The 24,575-nt window shown below is 45.1% G+C and overlaps 1 protein-coding gene and 5 non-coding genes across 6 annotated transcripts; 2 read left to right on the forward strand and 4 right to left on the reverse strand.

Annotated features, from left to right (window-relative positions):
- Positions 1 to 7,960: 7,960 nt before the first annotated feature.
- On the reverse strand, positions 7,961 to 17,122 carry RNASEH2C (ribonuclease H2 subunit C). Its single transcript, XM_056528532.1, has 4 exons — positions 16,924 to 17,122; positions 11,657 to 11,769; positions 8,572 to 8,691; positions 7,961 to 8,157 (listed from the first exon to the last, which is right to left on the reverse strand). The coding sequence occupies exons 1-4, from the start codon at positions 17,081 to 17,083 to the stop codon at positions 8,137 to 8,139; spliced, it is 414 nt and encodes a 137-aa protein (XP_056384507.1). The 5' UTR covers positions 17,084 to 17,122; the 3' UTR covers positions 7,961 to 8,136.
- Positions 17,123 to 17,303: 181 nt separating this feature from the next.
- TRNAL-CAG (transfer RNA leucine (anticodon CAG)) lies at positions 17,304 to 17,386 on the reverse strand. Its single transcript has one exon. It is a non-coding gene; the product is annotated as a tRNA-Leu (tRNA).
- A 3,513-nt stretch (positions 17,387 to 20,899) lies between these two features.
- On the forward strand, positions 20,900 to 21,008 carry TRNAL-CAA (transfer RNA leucine (anticodon CAA)). Its single transcript has 2 exons — positions 20,900 to 20,937; positions 20,963 to 21,008. It is a non-coding gene; the product is annotated as a tRNA-Leu (tRNA).
- An 879-nt stretch (positions 21,009 to 21,887) lies between these two features.
- TRNAL-CAG (transfer RNA leucine (anticodon CAG)) lies at positions 21,888 to 21,970 on the reverse strand. Its single transcript has one exon. It is a non-coding gene; the product is annotated as a tRNA-Leu (tRNA).
- A 254-nt stretch (positions 21,971 to 22,224) lies between these two features.
- Positions 22,225 to 22,296, forward strand: TRNAD-GUC (transfer RNA aspartic acid (anticodon GUC)). The gene has a single exon. It is a non-coding gene; the product is annotated as a tRNA-Asp (tRNA).
- Positions 22,297 to 22,794: 498 nt separating this feature from the next.
- On the reverse strand, positions 22,795 to 22,866 carry TRNAQ-UUG (transfer RNA glutamine (anticodon UUG)). Its single transcript has one exon. It is a non-coding gene; the product is annotated as a tRNA-Gln (tRNA).
- Between the last annotated feature and the right edge of the window lie 1,709 nt (positions 22,867 to 24,575).

The following is a 24,575-nucleotide window of genomic DNA, read 5'->3' on the forward strand; positions in this document are numbered from 1 at the left end:
TCCTAGGATTGTATCCACCTTTTCCAGCCCACGGAAGCACCTGAAAGCTGAACTAATTTATGCAGGATAAGTCATCAACTGCCGAGCCGAGAAGTTCGTGACAAATCGAATTTACTGTAAGTTCGCTCATCTCTAATTAAAACCTGTATGGAGGAAATAGTCCAGTGGCCTATAGCAACCAGATTAAAAACAAAAAGAGGACTTTAGAATAAAAATAATAATCTTTCTCTACACAGGTTTTAATAAATCTCTGCCATCATTTCTAAATATGCACTTTCCCAGCAAATGTTAATCTTACACAGATTTTATGCCAATTCATCAGCATATGAAGAAGAGACTTGACACTTGGAAGGAATTGCATTAAAAAAAAAAAATAATTTTATATAGTCCAGCATATGCTATTAGAGAGAACAATGTAGAGGTTCTTGTGTATGCATTATGCTTACCTGCTTTAAGCTGATGTGGCTGGCATGGGTTTGGCTCCATAGTGGCTGCAATTCAAACACTGATTATGATTTTTTTTTTTTAAAGTAATGCTTTCTAAATTTCCCAGCTAGCCATTGGCTTTTGGTGTGGCATTTGATCACTGCACCTGGTCATCTTTTCAGGCTGCTGGAGTTTAGCTAGGAGTGAACTCCTTTATACATGACAGCCTTAGTGTTGTTACTGATCATGTCCATCCCTTTATGACCACATCTTCCGACGATACTTCCAGCAGGATGATGCCCCATGACATCATCGCATACATGACACTGAGGTCACCAAGTCTCATCCATTAGATCAGCGATCTTCAAACTGTGGCCCTCCAGATGTTACAAAACTACAATTCCCAGCATGCTGGGAATTGTAGTTTTGTAACATCTGGAGGGCCACAGTTTGAAGACCACTGCATTAGATCACCGCTGGGATGTGGTAGAACAGGAGATTCTCATCATGGATGTGCAGCTGACAAATCTGGAGGAACTGTGTGATGTCATCATGTCCATATGGAGGAAGTGTGTGATGTCATCATGTCCATATGGAGGAAGTGTGTGATGTCATCATGTCCATATGGAGCAAAAACTGAGAAACGTTTCCAAACACCTTGTAGAACAGTGTTCCTCCAGCTGTTGCAAACTCAAATTCCCAGCATGCCTGGACAGCCTATGGCTATCCGGGCATGCTGGGAGTTGTAGTTTTGCAACAGCTGGAGACACATTATTTGGAAAACACTTGTAGAAAGTATGCCATGAAGAAGGGAAGCAAATAGGGGTCCAACCCTGTACTAGCAGGGTGTACCTAATAAAGTGGCCAGCGAGTGTATAGTAGATAAACACCCCCTGAGACTGTTCACACGCTGCGTTTTTTTTTTTTTTTTTTTTTAATCTTCCCAAAATTGTGGCCAAAATGCAGAAACAAGTCCAGGTGGGAACACGGCCTGGAGCCTTCAAATCAACATAAAACATCTATTGTATTGAATTAGCTGTTAGGCTACGTCCACATCACTGCTAAACTTTTTCTTTTGCGCCACACGGAGCACAACTCACACCGCCATGTTCTGACGGATCCCTGCGACTTGAATGGGGGGGGGGGGGGGGGTACATTACTTGAGGGAAATTGAGATGAGAAAATTACCAGAGGTGAAAGGGGTATTCCAGGAAAAAAAAAAACTTTGTTTTTACATATCAACTGGCTCCAGAAAGGTAAAGATTTGTAAATGACTTCTATTAAAAAAATCTTAATCCTTTCAGTACTTATGAGCTTCTGAAGTTAAGGTTGTTCTTTTCTGTCTAAGTCCTCTCTGATGGCACGTGTCTCGGGCAACGCCCAGTTTAGAAGAAGTTTGCTATGGGGATTTGCTTCTAAACTGGGCGTTTCCCAACACAGGTGTCATCAGAGAGCACTTAGACAGAAAAGAACAACCTTAACTTCAGAAGCTCATAAGTACTGAAAGGATTAAGATTTTTTTTTTATACAATTTACAAATCTGTAACTTTCTGGAGTAGATAGATAGATAGATTTATTAAAAAAAAGTTTTTTCCTGGATAACCCCTTTAAGTATTTGTTTTCTATGCTCACCCCCTGTCTTTTTTGGACAGAGCTCAGTGGTGGTAAGAACATTGCGTTGGGGGAGGTTAATTCGAACCTGTGCAGAGGAAATGTTGACCAGTTGCCCATAGCAACCAATCTGATTACTTTCATTTTCACAGGCCTTTTCAAAAGTGAAAGAAGCGATCTGATTGTTTGCTATGGGCAACTGGTCACCTTTTCCTCTAAATAGGTTTTAACCCCTTCAGGACCAAGCCCATTTTGGCCTTAAGGACCAGAGCGTTTTTTGCACATCTGACCACTGTCACTTTAAACATTAATAACTCTGGAATGCTTTTAGTTATCATTCTGATTCCGAGATTGTTTTTTCGTGACATATTCTACTTTAACATGGTAGTAAATTTTTGTGGTAACTTGCATCCTTTCCTTGTGAAAAATCCTAAAATTTGATGAAAAATTTGAAAATTTTGCATTTTTCTAACTTTGAAGCTCTCTGCTTGTAAGGAAAATGTATATTACAAATAAAAAAAAAAATTTTATTCACATATACAATATGTCTACTTTATGTTTGCATCATAAAAGTGACGAGTTTTTACTTTTGGAAGACACCAGAGGGCTTCAAAGTTCAGCAGCAATTTTCCAATTTTTCACAAAATTTTCAAACTCACTATTTTTCAGGGACCAGTTCAGGTTTGAAGTGGATTTGAAGGGTCTTATTAGAAATACCCCACAAAAGACCCCATTATAAAAACTGCACCCCCCAAAGTATTCAAAATGACATTCAGTCATCATTTTAACCCTTTAGGTGTTTCACAGGAATAGAAGCAAAGTGAAGGAGAAAATTCACAATCTTCATTTTTTACACTCGCATGTTCTTGTAGACCCAATTTTTAAATTTTTACAAGGGGTAAAAGGAGAAAATGTATACTTATATTTGTAGCCCAATTTCTCTCGAGTAAGCACATACCTCATATGTCTATGTAAAGTGTTCGGCGGGCGCAGTAGAGGGCTCAGAAGGGAAAGAGCGACAAGGGGATTTTGGAGAGTACGTTTTTCTGAAATGGTTTTTGGGGGCATGTTGCATTTAGGAAGCCCTTATGGTGCCAGAACAGCAAAAAACCCTCACATGGCATACCATTTTGGAAACTAGACCCCTTGAGGTACGTAACAAGGAATAAAGTGAGCCTTAATACCCCACAGGTGTTTCACGACTTTTGCATATGTAAAAAAATATATATTTTTTTCACTAAAATGTGTGTTTCCCCCCAAATTTCACATTTTTCCAAGGGTTAATAGCAGGAAATACCCCCCAATATTTGTAACCCCTTCTCTTCTGAGTATGGAGGTACCCCATAAGTTGACCTGAAGTGCACTATGGGTGAACTATAATGCTCAGAAGAGAAGGAGTCATATTTGGCTTTTTGAGAGCAAATTTTGCTCGGGGGGCATGTCGCATTTAGGAAGCCCCTATGGTGCCAGAACAGCAAAAAATACCCACATGGCATACCATTTTGGAAACTAGACCCCTTGAGGAATGTCATAAGGAATAAAGTGAGCCTTATTACCCCACAGGTGTTTCATGACTTTTGCATATGTAAAAAAAAAAATAATAATTTCCACTAAAATGTGTGTTTCCCCCCTAATTTCACCTTTTTGCAAGGGTTAATAGCAGAAAATACTCCCCAAAATTTGTAACCCCATCTCTTCTGAGTATGCAGGTACCCCATAAGTTGACCTGAAGTGCACTATGGGCGAACTACAATGCTCAGAAGAGAAGGAGTCATATTTGGCTTTTTGAGAGCAAATTTTGCTCGGGGAGCATGTCGCATTTAGGAAGCCCCTAAGGTGCCAGAACAGCAAAAAAAAAAACACATGGCATACCATTTTGGAAACTAGACCCCTTGAGGAACGTAACAAGGGGTACAGTGAGCATTTACCCCCCACTGGTGTCTGACAGATCTTTGGAACAGTGGGCTGTACAAGTTTTCATTTTCATGGACCACTGTTCCAAAGATCCGTCAGACACCTGTGGGGTGTAAATTCTCACTGCACCCCTCATTACATTCCGTGAGAGGTGTCGTTTCCGAAATGGGGTCACATGTGGGGTTTTGTTTTTTTTGCGTTTGTCAAAACCGCTGTAACAATCAGCCACCCCTGTGCAAATCACCTCAAATGTACATGGTGCGCTCTCCCTTCTGGGCCTTGTTGTGTGCCCCCAGAGCACTTTGCGCTCACATATGGGGTATCTCTGTAGTCGGGAGAAATTGCGTTACAAATTTTGGGGGGCTTTTTTCCCTTTTACCTCTTGTGAAAATTTAAAGTATAGGGCAACATCAGCATGTTAGTGTAAAAAATAAAAAATGTTTACACTAACATTCTGGTGTAGACCCAAACATTTCCTTTTCATGAAGGGTTAAAGAAGAAAAAGCCCCCCACACCTTGTAACGCAATTTCTCCCGAGTACAGCGATACCCCATATGTCGCCCTAAACTGTTGCCCTGAAATACGACAGGGCTCCAAAGTGAGAGCGCCATGTGCATTTGAGGCCTAAATTAGGGATTTGCATAGGGGTGGACATAGGGGTATTCTACGACAGTGATTCCCAAACAGGGTGCCTCCAGCTGTTGCAAAACTCCCAGCATGCCTGGACAGTCAACGGCTGTCCGACAATACTGGGAGTTGTTGTTTTTCAACAGCTGGAGGCTCTGCTTTGGAAACAGTGGCGTACCGGACGTTCTTATTGGGGGAGGGGGGCTGTGTAGGGGTATGTGTATATGTAGTGTTTTTAACTTTTTATTTTATTTTGTGTTAGTGTAGTGTAGTGTTTTTAGGGTACAGTCACATGGGCGGGGGATTACAGCGAGTTTCCCAGCGCAAAATTTGCTGCATCTCAAGATGCGAGAAACCCACTGTAAAAGCCTCGCCCATGTGAATGTACCCTGTACATTCACAGGGGGGGGTGCATCAGCTGTTGCAAAACCACAACTCCCAGCATGCATGGTCTGTTAGTGCATGCTGGGAGTCATAGTTTTGCAACAGCTGGAGGCACACAGGTTAGGAAACACTGAGTTAGAAACAGACAATGTTTCCCAACCAGTGTGTCTCCAGTTGTTGCAAAACTACAACTCCCAGCATGCCCAGACAGCTGAAGGGCATGCTGGGAGTTGTAGTACGGCAACATCTGAAGGGCCAGATGTTGCTGAACTAAAACTCCCAGCATGCCTGGACAGTCAGTGCATACTGGGAGTTGTAGTTTTGCAACAGCTGGAAGAGCACAGATTGGAGACCATTATACAATGGTCTCCAAACTGGGGCCCTCCAGATGTTGCAAAACTACAACTCCCAGCATGCATGGTCTTTAGTGCATGCTGGGAGTTATAGTTTTGCAACAGCTGGAGGCACACAGGTTAGGAAACACTGAGTTAGAAACAATGTTTCCCAACCAGTGTGTCTCCAGCTGTTGCAAAACTACAACTCCCAGCATGCCCAGACAGCTGAAGGGCATGCTGGGAGTTGTAGTTCGGCAACATCTGAAGGGCCAGATGTTGCTTAACTAAAACTCCCAGCATGCCTGGACAGTCAGTGCATGCTGGGAGTTGTAGTTTTGCAACAGCTGGAAGAGCACAGATTGGAGACCATTATACAATGGTCTCCAAACTGAGGCCCTCCAGATGTTGCAAAACTACAACTCCCAGCATGCCCAGACAGCCAAAGGCTGTCTAGGCATGCTGGGAGTTGTAGTTTTCAGACTCCTAGAAGCAGCAGTGAAGATCTTCACTGCTGCTTCTGAGGACCATATACTCACCCGTCGCTGCTCGTCCACGTGGCCGGTCCCGCGCTGCTCCTCGGTCCCGCCGCTGGATCAGGTAAGTCCGCCGGTCCCCTCCTGTTCCCCCCCGTGTGCCGCAGGTCCCCGCGAGCCCCCGCAGCCTTCGTCCCCCGTTCTGCCCGACTTCCAGGGGCGGGCAGTGCGGGGGATCTGAACTTTCACCCCAGATCACTGTGATTGGTCCACAGGGACCAATCACAGTGATCGCTGACCAGGACCATCAATTGATGGTCCTGGGGGTGAAGCAGAAGTTGTCCCCTGCTGGAAACAGCGGGACTTCTGCCAGTTAACCCGTGCGATGCTGCGCATCGCCGGGTTAACTGCATGTCATTTATAAACGCCGGGATGCGCGAACGCACTGCACAACCCGGCGTTTATATATGACATTCTGCGGGAAGGGGTTAATTAATCTCCCCCCCCCCCCCCCTAGCTGTACTGTGTAATTAAGCTTTATGCATTTTTGATGCAGTTCGCTCTGTGTACAAGTACCCGGAGAAAATAGAAAAGTTACGTGAGAGATTGAGAAGGAAAAAAATCCTTAAATCTTTGTCATTTCCTCATTAGGCCATGTTCACACGGCAGAATTTCCGGAATTTACTGCCCATTGACTTCTATGGGATTTCAGTGTCTCATTCACACAGTGGAATTTTCATTCTGCTAAATTTTATTTTGCAGAATTTCACGGAATCCCATTTAAAGTCAATGGGGCTTTGAATTTCAGGAGAATTCTGTGTTTTGAAAACAGCTCCAAAATCCCAGTCAGTAAACTTTGCAGAAGGAAATTTGGGCGTAATTGCAAGAATACCGCCGTGTGAAGAGAAGAAGATCCATCAGGTTTGGAGCAGAATTTCACACAGAATCCTGGTCAAAGAATTATCAAATATCGAATTGGAAATTAGAGCCTCGTCCGATTTCCCTTATTTAAATCAATGGAGCTTGGATTTTGAGTCTGAATCCCTGTGGAAATCTGCTTTAAAGGGGTACTCCACTGGCCCAGCGTTCTGAACATACTGAGTGCGGGGGTTGTGTCGTCATGGCCACGCCCCCTCAATGCAAGTCTATAGGAGGGCATGTGCAGTCACCACACCTCCTCCCATAGACTTGCATTGAGGGGGCGTGGCCGTGACGTCACCACCCCCACACCCAGCTTACGGAACAAAATGTTCCGAATGTTGGGGCAGTGGAGTACCCCTTTAAAGTTACTCCATGTGAACATACCCTCATAATTTGGATTATAAGACCTGCCACTGGGCTACCATTGAGGCCAATGAGTTGGCCATGAGACTAGTTACCCGAGATGACAGTATCATAGGGTTTGATAACGTGGCTAGTTAAGGTCATTTTTAGAGATGAGCGAACTTACAGTAAATTCGATTCGTTACGAACTTCTCGGCTCGGCAGTTGATGACTTATCCTGCGTAAATTAGTTCAGCCTTCAGGTGCTCCGGTGGGCTGGAAAAGGTGGATACAGTCCTAGGAAAGAGTCTCCTAGGACTGTATCCACCTTTTCCAGCCCACCGGAGCACCGGAAAGCTGAACTAATTTATGCAGGAAAAGTCATCAACTGCCGAGCCGAGAAGTTCGTGACGAATCAAATTTACTGTAAGTTCGCTCATCTCTACTAACCACCATAAAAGTGGTCCAATTTCTTCCGTGGGTAAATAATAAGTTTGAAGAGAATTTTAGTTTTTCCATTGTGCATTATGACTGCCCCCCACGGTGCCAGCCTAATACCGGGCATGTGAACCTGACACAACGTACAGCCAATCTCTATGCTGTTTAGAAGCTGCACCGTCCCACGTATTACAGTCATGGGAAAAGTTATATAATCAAATTTTATTTCTTTTTTTTTTAATTAAAACTTTGTTGTACAAAAACAAATACTGATATCTAGAGATGAGCGAACTTACAATAAATTCGATTCGTCACAAACTTCTCGGCTCGGCAGTTGATGACTTATCCTGCGTAAATTAGTTCAGCCTTCCGGTGCTCCGGTGGGCTGGAAAAGGTGGATACAGTCCTAGGAAAGAGTCTCTTAGTACTGTATCCACCTTTTCCAGCCCACCGGAGCACCGGAAAGCTGAACTAATTTATGCAGGAAAAGTCATCAACTGCCAAGCCGAGAAGTTCGTGACGAATCGAATTTACTGTAAGTTCGCTCATCTCTACTGATATCCAGCAGATAACACACATAGAAGGGGTCTGTGATACATACAAATGGAGAAGTAACACTGCAGCGCTTTGGCAATATAGTACAAGCTGCAAAGACGGTTCCGTTTCTAGTCGACTGGCGCATGTATCTGTAAGAGAAAAAAAAGCACCAGAAGTAAAAACATATAGGATGATAATACAGTTATACAACACAAAGCTATGTAGTTAAAGTGGTACTCCGCTGCTCAGCGTTTGGAACAAACTGTTCCGAACGCTGAAGACGACAGCTCGTGACGTCATAGCCCCGCCCCCTCAATGCAAGTCTATGGGAGGGGGCGTGACGGCAGTCACGCCCCCTCCCATAGACTTGCATTGAGGGGGCGGGGGCTATGACGTCACGAGCTGCCGGCTCCAGCGTTCGGAACAGTTTGTTCCAAACGCTGAGCAGCGGAGTACCACTTTAAGAGGCTAGGCCTCCGAACGTTACCTCTGGCTGTTGCAAAACTACAACTCCCAGCCTGCCCAGACAATCGGTATAAACCACTATAAGAATATTTTCTTACCACAGAGGCTATTTTCGGCCACGCCAGCGACATAACTATGGCGTCATCAGCAGATGGAGGAGTCTCCAGGTTCCACTGTGTGAAAGACTGGAAGGTGGATCTGACATTTAAACAACGATCCTGGGAAGGAAAACAGGAACGATTGTAAATTATCGTGTCAGAAATATATCGGTTCACATCACAAATATCAATGTTCAAATACAAAATAATAAATAGACGGCTAACTGATGAGTAGGCGGGTTTGGCTATAGTCTCTTGCGGTTTCAAGTAAAGAGGGACAATGGATGTTAATATGCCTGATCTTTTGTGTCTTTATGAGATACTAAATGATTTGATGTGTATTAAAGGGGTATTCCAGGAATTTTTTTTATTTGACTATGCTACAGGGGCTGTAAAGTTAGTGTAGTTCATAATATAGTGTCTGTACCTGTGTGTGACGGTTTTCTCACAATTCTTATGTGATTATCACCCCCAATATTTATTTTTAACAGCATACAAAATGACTGTTGTCTCGGATTTTTACCAGCTTGCAATGCGGCCGAGACCTGACACACTAGTCAGCTGATGACAGGGAGCCTGTCTGCTTCAATGGGTGGAGAGATCAATCTGCAACTAATGCAACAGCTGCAGGCACCCTGATTGAAAACCACAGGTCTTTTGAATGGATGCAGCTCATTTATGTTTCAATGGGTGGAGGGATCAATCTGCAACTAATGCAACAGCTGCAGGCACCCTGATTGAAAACCACAGGTCTTTTGAATGGATGCAGCTCATTTATGTTTCAATGGGTGGAGGGATCAATCTGCAACAGCTGTAGGCACCCTGATTGAAAACCACAGGTCTTTTGAATGGAAGCAGCTCATTTATGTTTCAATGGGTGGAGGGATCAATCTGCAACTAATGCAACAGCTGTAGGCACCTGATTGAAAACCACAGGTCTTTTGATTGATGCAGTTCATTTGTGTTTCAATGGGTGGGGTGGCTGATGTGTGAGAGGGAGGAAAATGGAATTATGGGATTTGTAGGCAAAGAAGGAAATTCAAACAGGAAATACCAGTTCACAAAAAGCTAGCCACAGTGTTCTGGTAATCTCAAAACATAGCCATTAAGCCCCAAGACAAGCGCAGATCCTTCCTAAGCATGTCCATTACTGTCTGCCAGGTACGTACTAAAATCACCTTATGGATTGGTATATCCTTAAAGGGGTTATCCACTATGTTAGACATTTATACAAGTATTAGTATATCCCCGATACCCATCCCAATACCTGCAGACAATAAAAAAATAAAATAAAACAATCCCTCTAATCCTCATGCCATTCCTGTGCTGAGAATCTTCATTGGTTGCATCAAGTGGTGCAAGAACTGCCCCACACTAAAATGACGTCATTGTGCGGGAGACGTCGTCATTTTATTAGTAGTGCAGGAGAAGGTCCTTCACAACTAACAGAGCAGAGAACACAAAGGCCAAAAGGAATGGAGGGAAAGTGAGCGGGATTTTTATTATTTTTCACTTATTGGGAGAAACTATTTAATAGAGACATCTACTTAATAGGAGGTTCCCTACCTGCCTGGACTACCTAACTACTTGGGGCTTCTACCTTAAAGGGGTACTACCATGGAAAACTTTTTATTTTTTATTTTTTTTTTTTAAATCAACTGGTGCCAGAAAGTTAAACGGATTTGTAAATTACTTCTATTTAAAAATCTTAATCCTTCGAGTACATTTTAGGGGCTGTATACTACAGAGGAAATGCTTATCTTTTTAGATTTCTCTGATGTCATGACCACAGTGCCCTCTGCTGACCTCGGCGGGGAGCTACCTGGGTTTTAACCTAATAGGGGTAGAATTCCTGCATACTTATCTTCTGGGGCCTTCTACCTAAAAGAGGAGGATTCCTTACTTACTAGGGGCTACTAACTAAAAAAGAGGGATTCCCTATTTACTGGGGGGGGGGGGGGGGGGTTCTACCTAAAAGGGAATTGCACTAAATAGTGGTGATTCCCTAGCTAACTACTGGCGGCAGATTTACGAGTGTTATGTGAGGTCCTCATGTTTGACTTTTGCCCAAGGCTTCTCAAAGTCTAGAGCAGTGGTCTTCAACCTGCGGACCTCCAGATGTTGCAAAACTACTACTCCCAGCATGTTGGCTGTCCGGGCATGCTGGGAGTTGTAGTTTTGCATATATATATATATATATATATATATATATATATATATATATATTCGACCAATATTGTTTTTTTAAGGTCAATACTGATAATCGGTGGAGGTTAGCCGATAGCCGATAACTTATACCGATATTGCGGTATAAGTTATCGGCTATTTATCCCCCCGCGACACCGCTGCAGATCATTGATTTAAAGCGGGCGCTTTAAATCAATGCACTGCAGTGGCTTTTGTGGTGCCATAGGCCGCCGCCACCCGCTTCTCTCCTCCTGCCTGTCCAGGGGTCCTGAGACCTATCACCGCCACCGCTCCCCCCGCCACACCGCACCCGCGACCGCTCCGCCGCACCGCGACCGACCTCCCGCACCGGCCCCATTGCCTCCTCCATCCCCGATTTTATAATTACCGGTTCCCGGGGTCCACTCCACATCTGGCTCCGGTGGCGTCCTCCTGAACTGTCACTGTGCGCACTAACAGTGACGTCACGTCGTGCACGTCACACGTCATTGCGCACAGTGTAACGCAGGACGCAGCAGGAGCAAGAAGTAGCGTGGGCTCCGGGAACAGGTAATTATAAAACCGGGGATGGGGGAGGCAATGGGGCCGGGGCGGTGCATTATTGGCAAGGTACTTGCAGATACCAATAATGCCCAAAATCGTGATTATCGGCCATACCGATAATTGGTCGATCCTATATATATCGCTCATACTAATGTCGGGACATCCCTAATGTGTATGGCTGGCTTATGTGTGTGACACACTTACAGACTCTCCGCATGGATAGGTGAACAATCCCATCCATACAGCGCAGTGTGTACTGAGGACTCCAGCAGGAGAAATCCTTTTCATAGACAATCCCAACCACTTATCCTGTAGGCTGTGTATTTCTGCCCCACTCTGTGTACACAGACCCCACCTCCTCCTCAGAGCACGGCTTATGATCTTCCTTCAAGACGATGCCCATATACCCGGCTGGCACACTGACTTCTTGCCCTCTGAACATCCGGCCTCTGAAGGGCACTTCTTTTCCTACATAGAAACAATAAAGTTTAGTATTGTACCCATCAGCTGCAATCCCCATCACATATTACAAACCTTATGTAGACTTCTACTTACATGCAGTTATTTATTCTATATATTTTTTACTAAACACAAACTTATAGGACTTTCCTTTATTGCCCAGGTAAAGCCCCTTTCACACTACAGGTATCATCCTGTAAAAAAACCCTCCATTATTACTCCTGGCAAAAAGTCCCACTCATGTCAATGGGATTTTTTGACCATCCTTTTGCATCAGGCATGTCCGTTTTTACTAATGTGAGTTATGTTTGCCGGCACAAAAGACGGTGCATGCACTCATTTTTGGTCTGGCAAAAAAAAAATAAAAAAAAATGGTGAAAAACCGGACGTTCAAATTTAACATTGAAGTCTATGGGAACCAGATGTTAAAAAAAAAACAAAAAAAAAACATCCATTATCAGTTATTGTCAGGTTTATTAACATCCGTTTTTTGTACTGAGCATGCTCAGTACAACTTTACAAAAAAGGGTTAAAAACATGATTAAAAAAATGGATGTAACTGGTAATGGATGATAACGGATGAAGAACATCAGGTTTTTTAAGAAGAAAAAAAACATTAAAAATTAATGGATGATTGTCATCAGTTATCATCCATTATTACCAGTTATTGCATCAGTTGTTTTTTTTAATCCGTTATTGTAAAATAATGGCAGTAAATAAGCAGGATGATACCTGTAGTGTGAATGGGGCCTAACCTGTCTATGGCCCCCGCTCTATTGACAAGTGGGATTATTCTCTCTGCTCTGTCCACACTGGCTGTAGAGTCTCCTTAGCTCTCTGCCACAGAACCTTACCCCAATGATGCCAGTGTGAACAGAGACTTGTCGGGAGACAAAAACAATATATTTATATTTTTTGTGAAGTAATCTTATTTTTCTTAGGGTGCACGCACACCACGTTTTTTGCAATACAGTTCCCATATCAGTTTTTGATAAAAAAAACGGACTCCTCAAAACCGGACTGAACTGTATCAAAATGTGTGTACAAATTTCAACCCGTATACAGTTAAAAACCGTCTACAGTTTAAAAAATGATGTCTGGTTGCATCCGTTTTTTTTAAAGAAAAAAACGTATACGTTTTCACTCCATTTTGAATAAAGTTTCACTTGTTTGATTGAAATTCCAAGAAAAAAAAAAACTGTGCAAAGTCATAATCTGTATGGTGAAAACCGTATGGAACCGTACGCACATACAGTTCTGTACGGTTCCCATTGACTCCAGGTAAAAAAAAATGACAAAACCGCATAAGACGCAAAACGGACTAAACCAGATGATGCGTTTGTCATACGGTTTACAATGTTTTCAATGCATACGGTTTGCTATACGGTTCCGTACGGTTTTTAACTTGAAACCGTATATGGGAACTATATAGCAAAAACGTGGTGTGCGTGCACCCATAAAGTGTAACTCTAGAGCTTTTCTTACAAATGACTGTGCACAATGGTATGATCCATTTCCAAATCAGCGCCTATATAGCCATATGGTGAGCTTTCCCCCCCACTCTCAGCTGCTTTCAGTAGTATATTGCTGTGCCTGATCAGATGAGCTTTCTGCTCCATCTCCATTGGTGAGACCCAGCGCCATAAAATTACATTATACAGGGTCTGGTCACTGGAGTTGGGTCCCACGGTGACACACCAAAAACCTCATCTCATACTGCACAGCGATATGTGGCTGAAAGCAGCCGGGAGACAGCATGTTCATTCTTTTTTTGGAATCCGTTCGGAAATGCATCGACATTAAAGTGTGCCTGTCGTCAACAAAAAAACTTTTTATATAATGTAGATAATACCATTATATTTATAATATAGATTAATTAAAAATTGTGTACATTTTTGGGTGAAAAAATGCTGTCCCCGCAGCCATTGCCTGTGTGTCTCTATGAGGAGTCCAAAAACAGGAAGTGAGGGCAGGAGAAGCAGGACTCTGTGCAGACTCCTGGCTTGTCAATCATCCTGGTCTATGAGCCAGGAGTATGTTATAGAGCCTCAGTGCACACTCTCCCGCTTGTCCCCCCTGCACACACTCCCGCTTGTCCCCCCTGCACACACTCCCGCTTGTCCCCCCTGCACACACTCCCGCTTGTCCCCCCTGCACACTCTCCCGCTTGTCCCCCCTGCACACTCTCCCGCTTGTCCCCACTGCACACTCTCCCGCTTGTCCCCACTGCACACTCTCCCGCTTGTCCCCACTGCACACTCTCCCGCTTGTCCCCACTGCACACTCTCCCGCTTGTCCCCACTGCACACTCTCCCGCTTGTCCCCACTGCACACTCTCCCGCTTGTCCCCACTGCACACTCTCCCGCTTGTCCCCACTGCACACTCTCCCGCTTGTCCCCACTGCACACTCTCCCGCTTGTCCCCACTGCACACTCTCCCGCTTGTCCCCACTGCACACTCTCCCGCTTGTCCTCACTGCACACTCTCCTGCTTGTCCTCACTGCACATTACCCTGCTTGTCCACCCTCACTTCCTGTATTTGGACTCCTCACAGAGACACACAGACAATAGCTGCAGGGACAAAAATATACACATTTTTTAACTAATGTATATTACAAATATAAATATAATGGTTTTATCTATATTATATAAAAAGTTTTTGTTGACGACGGGTACAAAATAGCGCGTGCCCGTTCGGTCATATTGACAATTGATATCCGCCTTAAGGGGGCATTTACACAATGGAATTTTGATATCGGTGGTGTCTGCTGCACTCAAAATATTCGCCCACCATTTCTCTAGACGGATATTCTGTAGCGTGAATGCACCCCCTTAGGGTAGAGTCACACACAGCAGATTTTACGCTGCAGATGCGCTGGCAGCGGTCACAGAGTGACTGCGGAGCGTGCTCACTCTGCAGTCTCTCTGTGACTGCCGGCAGCAGGCGCATCCACATCGTGAAATACGCTGCAGATGCTCTGTGTGTGACCCTACCCTAACGGTCAGTTCACACATGAGTATCTTCTACTGCAGATTTGCTGTAGCAGATTTTGCTGCCCATTGAAGTCAATGGGCAGCAAAATCTACAGCAGCAGATCTGCATGAAAAATATGCCTGTGTGTAGGTACCTTGAGGGTGCGTTCACATGTGGGTATTTTTGCTGCAGATTTGCTTCAGCAGATTTTTCTGCCCATTGAAGTCAATGGGCAGCAAAATCTGCAATAGCAAATCTGCAACAGAACTGTAGCAAAAATACGCACATGTGAACGCACCCTTAGGGTATGTTCAGTCGCTGGATTTTTTGCAGAACGTCCATCCAGAAAATTTTCTGCAGACAGGAGGCGCCAGCAGAATATGCCGGCGCTAGGACCGCTTGGACATGTGCCATCTCCATAGACAGCAGTGCATTTCCTTGTGGAGTGGAGGCTGAAACTTGAATTTCCGCTGCAGATGTTTTCGCCGCCAAAAATTCTTCCGCACAGTGCAGCAGAATAACATCGAAAACAACCGGACTCTGTTTCCGAGCGAAATGTATCCAACGCATTCTGCCCGGAAATTGCGCCGTGTGAGGCCTGAGAACGGGAGTCCAGAATCTCATTCCAGACACGGAGAATTGTAACGCTTTTACAGGACAGGGTGGAATCAGTCAAACCGGTGTTTAGGAAAAAAAAATGCAAAAAATAAATAAGTAAAAAAAAAATAAAAATTTTTGCTTTTTTTCCCCCCCCCCTTCAAATACACCACAGCCAATAAGGAAATATAAAACACCGTCTAGGGATGTAACAAAAAAAATAAAAATCGATTTGCGCGATTATCGCGATTTTTTCATTTGCCGATACTGAATCGATTCAAAATATTTTTTAATCCATTCTTTTAGGGATGTGGAATTTTTATCTCCTGACGCCCGGAACAGCATCTCCCAGGCATCAGGAGATACAAGTTCCACATTTGTGGAGCCGGATCAGACACGGCGGCGCTCTGGGTGTATGGAGCGGGCTCCGACTCGTGCCTGCTACATACTCTACAGCCCCCGGCTGTTCTCAGTAGCCGGGGGCCGCCGTTAATAGCCAGCATGCGGCGATCGCCGTGGCTGGCTATTAAAGGAGTAGTCCGGCGCGCACTTTTCTCATGTTATCCCGTCCGGGCTGCAAAATAAAAGAAAACGCACTCTTACCTGCCAACGAGCCCCCGGAGCTCCGGTACAGTCCGGTACAGGCGTTCGGTCCCCGGGTTGTATTCTTCTTACTTTCGGTTAGCCCGGCACGTCACACGGAGCTTCAGCCTATCACTGGCCGAGGCGGGACATCGCTGCGGCCAGTGATAGGCTGAAGCTCCATGTGACTTGCCGGGCTAACAGGAAGTAAGAAGAATACAGCCCGGGGACCGAACACCTGTACCGGAGCGCCGGGGGCTCGTTGGCAGGTAAGATAAAAGTGCGTTTTCTTTTATTTTGCAGCCCGGACGGGATAAAAGGAAAAAAGTGCGCGCCGGAGTACTAGATCGCCAATGTCAAAGCTGACAGCGGCGTCTATTGGGATCTATGAATGCTCCCAGGTGGGCGATGTATCGGGATATATCGCGATGTATCGTCACCTAGATGGTATCGCGATATATCGGGATATATCGAATCGCCACTCTGGTATCGCGATTCGAATCGAATCGCCAAACTCTTGGAGATTCACACCCCTAATAAATACATGGCAATTTTTGTGTGTTTTTACAGCCTTAAGTGTTTTTTTTTTTTTTTGGCTCAGTTTTTGAAAATTGCAGCTTGGGGTTTGTATTTGTATTTTGTGTTTTTTTTTTTTATTTTATTTTTTTATAATCCAGATTTTGGGCCAATTTTCCTCCCATACAGGACCAGTAATTGATATATAATGTTAATGTTTCCCAACCAGCATGCCTCCAGCTGTTGAAAAACTACAACTCCCAGCATGCCCGGACAGCCGAAGGCTGTCCGGGCATGCTGGGAGTTGTAGTTTTGCAACAGCTGGAGGCACGCTGGTTGGGAAAACAATTCTTGGATACACTTTTTCCAGTTCTGAACACCCTGATACATTTATAATTGAATTACAGAGAAACGGAAGTGTAATGCGTTAGTGTTATGCTTCCACTAGTGTGAACAGAGGCACAGAACCACCATGGACACAATTCACACTCACCTCCATGCGTCTCTCGTATCGCAGGGCTGAAATACTCGCTAACTTTGGCAGCCCCTTGTCTCTGTATCTGACACGGCAGGAGGTGCAGGGGCTCCCGGGCAGCCGAGTGTAGCGCCCCCAGGTCTATCCTGGCTAAAGACGCAGTCTGCCCGTCAGCCATCCTTACCTCTCCTGACGTCACACGGCACGCTCCCGCCAAGGCAGAGCCAGCCGGAAGTGACGACACACACACACAACCCTGCGCTATATCGCTCCCAGTAGACGCCATAGAGTGATATTATAGAGTAAAAGTAAATAAAGTGACAGAACAGACGGAACGTTACAATGAGAAAAACAATTAAAACATAAAACAATGAGGGGAAAAAAAAAAAAAAAATTTATGTCAGAAGTGGGATTCGAACCCACGCCTCCAGAGGAGACTGCGACCTGAACGCAGCGCCTTAGACCGCTCGGCCATCCTGACAGTTAGGATGTGAAGCTGACTGATGCACAACTGAGACTACTGGCGTTTTGTGATTCAATGTTTTCTTATACAGAGTATAGTGAAGTTAAAGGAGAACTCCAGAATAGAAAAATTGTCCTCCATACTGCCGGCAGAAATAAAATAAACAGGTACATACCTTCCTTCGCTCCCCCTGGGCCTCCGGTAACCGTCTCCGGTCTCCACCACGATCCTCTTCCTGGTGGTCGGCGAGTCATACTGTGCTCAGCCAATCACCGGCCGCAGCGAAGTCCTGACTCGGCCGGCGATAGGCTGAGCGGCCGGTGATAGGCTGAGACACAATTCTTCACTACACCGGCACCTGCTGCCGGGGCCGAAAATGTCACACTGCCGCTCAGCCTATCGCCGGCCGAGTCGGGACTTTGCTGTGGCCGGTGATTGGCTGAGTGCAGTATGACTCGCCGACCACCGGCAACCAGGAAGAGGATCACGTCCGGACCCGGTTACCAGAGGCCCCAGGGGAGCGAAGGAAGGTATGTAAATCTTTATTTTGTTTCTTCCGGCACTATGGGGGACAATTTTAATACTCTGGAGTTCTCCTTTAAGGGAGTACTCCAGCAAAAATGTACTTAAAGGAGAACTCCGGTGCGTTTTTTTTTTTTTTTTTTTACCCTCTGGTCCCGGGCTGCCAAGTGAAACAAAACAAACTTTAATTCACCTCCCTACGTTCCCCCGTAGCGCTGATATCGATGTCCCGTTCTCCGGTCCCCGACTTCTTCCGCTTCCTGCCTGTAAGTCGAAGAGTCACGTGACAATCAGCGTATCACCAGCCGCAGCAGTGTCCCCGTGCAGCCGGTGATACACTGAGTGCCGTGTGACTCTTTGACTACAGGAAGCGGAAGAAGTCAGGGACCGGAGAACGGGACATCGATATCAGCGCAACGGGGGAACGTAGGGAGGTGAGTTAAAGTTTGTTTTGTTTAACTTTTTTCACTTTAATCCCCCACCCCCATCCAGAGGAGAGGGAATAAGTAGCTGATCGCGGGGTGTCCAACCGCTAGGGCCCCCCACAATCTCCAGGACGGGACCCCGGCACTCTCAGTCAGGAGACAGCACGCACTCCATTTATTTTTATGGGAGCGCCATTGATGCCCGAGAGCTGTACTCGGGTATTTTCGGTGCTGCCATAGAAATGATGAGCCGGCTGCAGCACATGCTCCTCACTGAGCGCCGGGTCCCGTTCCGGTGATCGCGGGGAGATCCAAGCAGTTGTACCCCCCGCGATCAGCTACTTATCCCCTGTTCTGTGGATAGGGGATAAGTACATTTTTTTGATGATTTATAAAAGTTGCTGAGACTCCCTGGAGAACTATTAGAGTTCATTCAGACCATGGAATAGTGTGGTATGCTGCAGTTTTAGGTCACAAAACCGGATACGGGGCAAAAATGAGCCGACTATCTGACTTCGGTCGGCTCATTCAAGTGACTCCGCCTGGGATATGGGAGCGCCTTATTTTCACTCCCCCCCCAGCTGGATCCGGTGACCGTATCATCAAAATGTAGTGTGAACCCAGCCTTAAAGGGGTTGTTCAACATAAGGGGATTTTAGTACGTACCTGACAGTAATGGACATGCTTAGGAAGGATCTGCACTTGTCTAGAGGGTAAATGGCCATGTTGGAGGAGGTTTGTTACAGTGTGTCACCCCAGTAGTAAGGTGATTACATGAGGAGGAGGTTTGTTACAGTGTGTCACCCTACAAGTAAGGTGATTACATGAGAAGGAGGTTTGTTACAGTGTGTCACCCCAGTAGTAAGGAGATTACATGAGGAGGAGGTTTGTTACAGTGTGTCACCCCAGTAGTAAGGTGATTACATGAGGAGGAGGTTTGTTACAGTGTGTCACCTCAGTAGTAAGGAGATTACACGAGGAGGAGGTTTTTTACAGCGTGTGACCCCAGAAGTAAGGAGATTACATGAGGAGGAGGTTTGTTACAGTGTGTCACCCCAGTAGTAAGGAGATTACATGAGGAGGGGTTTGTTGCAGTGTGTCACATGAGGAGGAAGTTTGTTACAGTGTCACCTCAGTAGTAAGGTGATTAAATGAGGAGGAGGTTTGTTACAGTGTGTCACCCCAGTAGTAAGGTGATTAAATGAGGAGGAGGGTTGTTACAGTGTGTCACCTCAGTAGTAAGGAGATTACATGAGGAGGAGGTTTTTTTACAGCGTGTGACCCCAGAAGTAAGGAGATTACATGAGGAGGAGGTTTGTTACAGTGTGTCACCCCAGTAGTAAGGAGATTACATGAGGAGGGGTTTGTTACAGTGTGTCACATGAGGAGAAGGTTTGTTACAGTGTGTCACCTCAGTAGTAAGGTGATTAAATGAGGAGGAGGTTTGCTACAGTGTGTCACCCCAGAAGTAAGGTGATTACAGGAGGAGGAGGTTTGTTACAGTGTGTCAGCTCAGTAGTAAGGTGATTACATGAGGAGGAGGTTTGTTACAGTGTGTTACCTCAGTAGTAAGGTGATTACATGAGGAGGAGGTTTGTTACAATGTGTCACCTCAGTAGTAAGGTGATTACATAAGGAGGAGATTTGTTACAGTGTGTCACGCCAGTAGTAAAGATATTACATGAGGAGGAGGTTTGTTACAGTGTCACCTCAGTAGTAAGGTGATTACATGAGGAGGAGGTTTGTTACAGTGTGTCACCCCAGTTTCAGATCGCGGGGGATCCGACTGCTGGGGTCCCCCGTGATCTCATGTACAGGGCCCCAGCAGCCTGCGGGAAGTGGGCGTGTTGACCACCGCACAAAGCGAAGGGCCCCCCACAATCTCCAGGACGGGACGCCGGCGCTCTCAGTCAGGAGACAGCAAGCACTTTATTTATTTTTATGGGAGCGCCAATGATGCCCGAGAGCTGTACGGGTATGCTGGGAGTTGTAGTTTTGCAACTGCTCGAAGCACTCTGATTGGGAAATTAACTTATCCCCTATCCAAGGGATAATGGATAAGTAGCTCATAGCGGGTGGGATCCGACCGCCGGGGCACCCCACAATCTACGGGGGATAGGATAGTTTTGGTTGGAGTTCTCCTTTAAGCAGTGGTCTCCAAACTGTGGGTGTCCGGGCATGCTGGGAGTTGTAGTTTTGCAACATCTGGACGTCCACAGTTTGGAGACCACTGCTTGATGTTAAAAAAGTTTCTGTTTCAGCTAATACCTATAGGAAATAACTAATACCTAAGACTTCTGAAAGTAAGAAGTATTCAATGTAACAATATTACTTATTACTTATTACAATGGAACATTATTACTTATCACAATGTAACAATATTTCTTATTACAATGTAACATTATTACTTATTACAATGTGACTATTACTTATGACAATGTAACATTATTACAATGTACCATTATTACTATTTACAATATAACAGTATTATTCATTACAATATAACAGTATTATACATTCAGTACACGAGTACATCCCTCTGTGTACAAGTCATTACAACTTCTTCTCTCTAGTGACATCAGGTGTCAGGATGGCCGAGCGGTCTAAGGCGCCAGACTCAAGATGCATAATCTTCCCTAACTGGGTGTTCTGGTCTCCGTATGGAGGCGTGGGTTCAAATCCCACTTCTGACACATCTTTTTTTATTTTTATTTTTTGCAATTCTCTAATTTAGTAATATTAAAATATTATATGAAATTATTAGATGGTAGTTTTATAGTAGATATTCAAGAATAGCTAATAGAACAACACTTGAAATCTCTAATAATCTCATCTGTATATGAAATGCTAATGATGAATGACAGTACAGCTTTTAGCAATAGAGAGTTAAAGAGTAAGGCCAGGTCACACAGGGCGCATCTGCAGCATATTTCACACTGCGGATGTGCCCACAGTAGTCACAGTAGCCCGCTGTGGTCAGGTAGCTCAGTGTGTCCGCTTGTAGTGGCGGATTTCCCAATGTAGCTAGGAACTTGCTCTGGATGTGCCAAAGGCAGTCACAGAGGGACTGAAAAGTGAGCTCCCGGCTGCATTGCGCCAAATTTCTACAGCAGAAAATCCACCACTACGAGCTGACACACTGAGCTACCCGGCCGCAGTGAGTAGCTCACTCTGCTGTGTGACCCTGTCCTAAGGATGCATTCGAATACATCTCACTTTGTGCAGCCTGACCTAGCAGATTTCCTAACCACCTCCTGCTGTATCCCTGCTGAACTTGTGCCGTCTCCCATTAAACTAGTGACTCCTGTTGGCTCATTTTCCATTGGTATCCTGTCTTTGAGCTGGAATGAAAACAGAGGTCTGCTGTCCGGTTTTGAAAAAAAAAAAAAAAAAAAAAAACGGATAGGATCAGTAAATTAGCAATTCGGAGTCACTAGCTGAGTCCAATCGGCTCATTAAAGTGAATGGGGTATGGCATGAAATTCTTCGGCTGGATCTGACTACACAAAACTTAATGTGAATGCACCCTAATGAAAATAACATTGCATGAAGAAAAATAAAAATAAAACACTTGTCAGAAGTGGGATTCGAACCCACGCCTCCAGAGGAGACTGCGACCTGAACGCAGCGCCTTAGACCGCTCGGCCATCCTGACAACTCGTTTGTATATTTGACATAACCCTATACAGGGCAGCCCCCTGCCTCTCTTCCCCCCCCCCCCTCACCCACCCCCACTTCTTCAAAACATTTCATGTTTTTTTCCCCTTTATTTTTTTGCATGTTCAGTAATGTAGCATAAAACTGTTTAATATAACCGACACAATAAATACATATAGATATATGTGTGTAGTGCTGAACGCCTCGACATATACATGAAACCAGGTGAATCGGGATGTGCTAACAAGCCAATCCTCGTTAGTATAGTGGTAAGTATCCCCGCCTGTCACGCGGGAGACCGGGGTTCGATTCCCCGACGGGGAGGTGTGTTTTTTTTTTTTTATATTACTTCAGTGGAAAACTTCTTTGATATGGAGTTCTGATAAGAATTATAATCGATAAGAAGGTTATTATAAGTAACCAGACAAAGAAAATTTACAGAGTGCAGTCAAGCTGATCCCACAGCTTCTTTCTATAAAAGTACATGTTACTGTCACATGATTATTACAATGCTTTAAACACAGCTATTTAAAAGATGCTATTTGTTCACATGCAATTTGGAGGGCAATTAAATGAAATCAATAAACTATGTATTCCTATAATGCAACATTTCTATCACTAGTATAGACATTTATTGTGAATATCATCAGGAATAACTTTATACTAATATGGTTTATATGCATGAACAATTTCTCTAGTTAAGTCTATAACCCTTAACACTAAGTTCTGATGCATAAGTGGTATCGTTTTTATCTAACCGTAAACAAATCTTATAAAGTGCAGAAAAGTACAATGAGGTTAAGGGCCAAAAAAAAAATAATAAGGTCCCACCGAGATTTGAACTCGGATCGCTGGATTCAAAGTCCAGAGTGCTAACCATTACACCATGGAACCCTGAATGTGTTACAGCAGAACTATGGATAGATCTCTCTAAATAGTCATGTCTGGTTTACAGTAACAAATGTATAGCTGATCCTACTACACGTCATGACACATGGTTGCATTCAAACCTTTTCTGGTTTGAACTAGAGATGAGCGAACTTACAGTAAATTCGATTCGTCACGAACTTCTCGGCTCGGCAGTTGATGACTTTTCCTGCATAAATTAGTTCAGCTTTCAGGTGCTCCCGTGGGCTGGAAAAGGTGGATACAGTCCTAGGAGACTCTTTCCTAGGACTGTATCCACCTTTTCCAGCCCACCGGAGCACCGGAAAGCTGAACTAATTTATGCAGGAAAAGTCAGCAACCGCCGAGCTGAGAAGTTCGTGACGAATCGAATTTACTGTAAGTTTGCTCATCTCTAGTTTGAATGTTATACTGGTGGCGGGCAGACTTGCAGTAGGGATCTCTATACATGTTATGTGCATATGTATATATACCTCCAAAGGAAAACATATACAGTGCTGTATACACTCATCTAAAGTGTCCCTGTGTATAGAAAAGTATTGCAGTATACAGTGACCCCTCGACCTACGATGGCCCCGACATACGATAATTTCAACATGCGATGGCCTCTCAGAGGCAGCATCAACATATGATGCTTTTTTATGTCTGGGCCATCGCATAAACGGCTATCCGGCAGCGCAGACTGCTTCAGCTGCCACTGGATAGCCCTTTACGGTGCCCCGTGAGCTTTGGTGATGGTCACTTACCTGTCCTCGGGGCTCCGGCGCGTGTTCTTCGGGATCCCCTGCATCGTCGGCGCTCTCCATCGTCGTCATCACGTCGCTGCGCACGCCGTCCCGTCATCCAATAGGAGCGGCGTGCATAGCGACGTGATGGCGGCGACGGAGAGCGCGGTTGCCGGGGAAGCAGAGGCCTTGCCGGAGCGTCGGGGACACCCCGGGGACGCGGCGACATCCCGGACAGCGGTGACGAGCGGTGACTGTCCGGAAAGGCGGGGACAGGTGAGTACAACTTTCTCTAACAGTGGTCTACAACCTGCGGACCTCCAACGGCTGTCCGGGCATGCTGGGTGTTGTAGTTTTGCAACATCTGGAGGTCCGCAGGTTGTAGATCACTGTCCTATACTTTACATTGCACAGATCCCTCAACATGCGATGGTTTCAACAAACGATGGTCCATTTGGAACGGATTACCATCATATGTTCAGGGACCACTATATACACGAGTAGATAAAAGCAAGGTAGTTTATTCTCCCATCATGCAACGCGTTTCACTGCAACAGCAGCTTCATCAGGCTTCATTAACTACCTTGCTTTTATCTACTTGTGTATACCATCTGTGTCCAGCGCCACATTAAGACCGGTGTTCCTCTTCGAAGCTATCCGTTAGAACAGCAAGATGGCTATCGCTCTGACCCGCTTGTCTATCACCCTCCTGAGAAGCCACGGTATCAGCGGAAGAGGAGGAAAGGTATAAATGAAGATCTTCTTCCATGTGATCAACAGGCCGTCTATGGCTAGAGGGTGACCTGCTCGAGACAGGGAGCAAAACTGGGCAGGCTTCTTGTTCTCTTGAGTCGCCATTACATTTAGTGATGGGAGACGCTATTTGACCATAATCATCCTGAATTTGCACGGGTTCAGTACCCATTCTCCTGGCATAATTATCTTCCTGCTGAGCATAGGCGTGCGCAGCCT

This window comes from Hyla sarda, chromosome 6, assembly GCF_029499605.1.
Source record: "Hyla sarda isolate aHylSar1 chromosome 6, aHylSar1.hap1, whole genome shotgun sequence".
NCBI lineage: Eukaryota > Metazoa > Chordata > Amphibia > Anura > Hylidae > Hyla > Hyla sarda.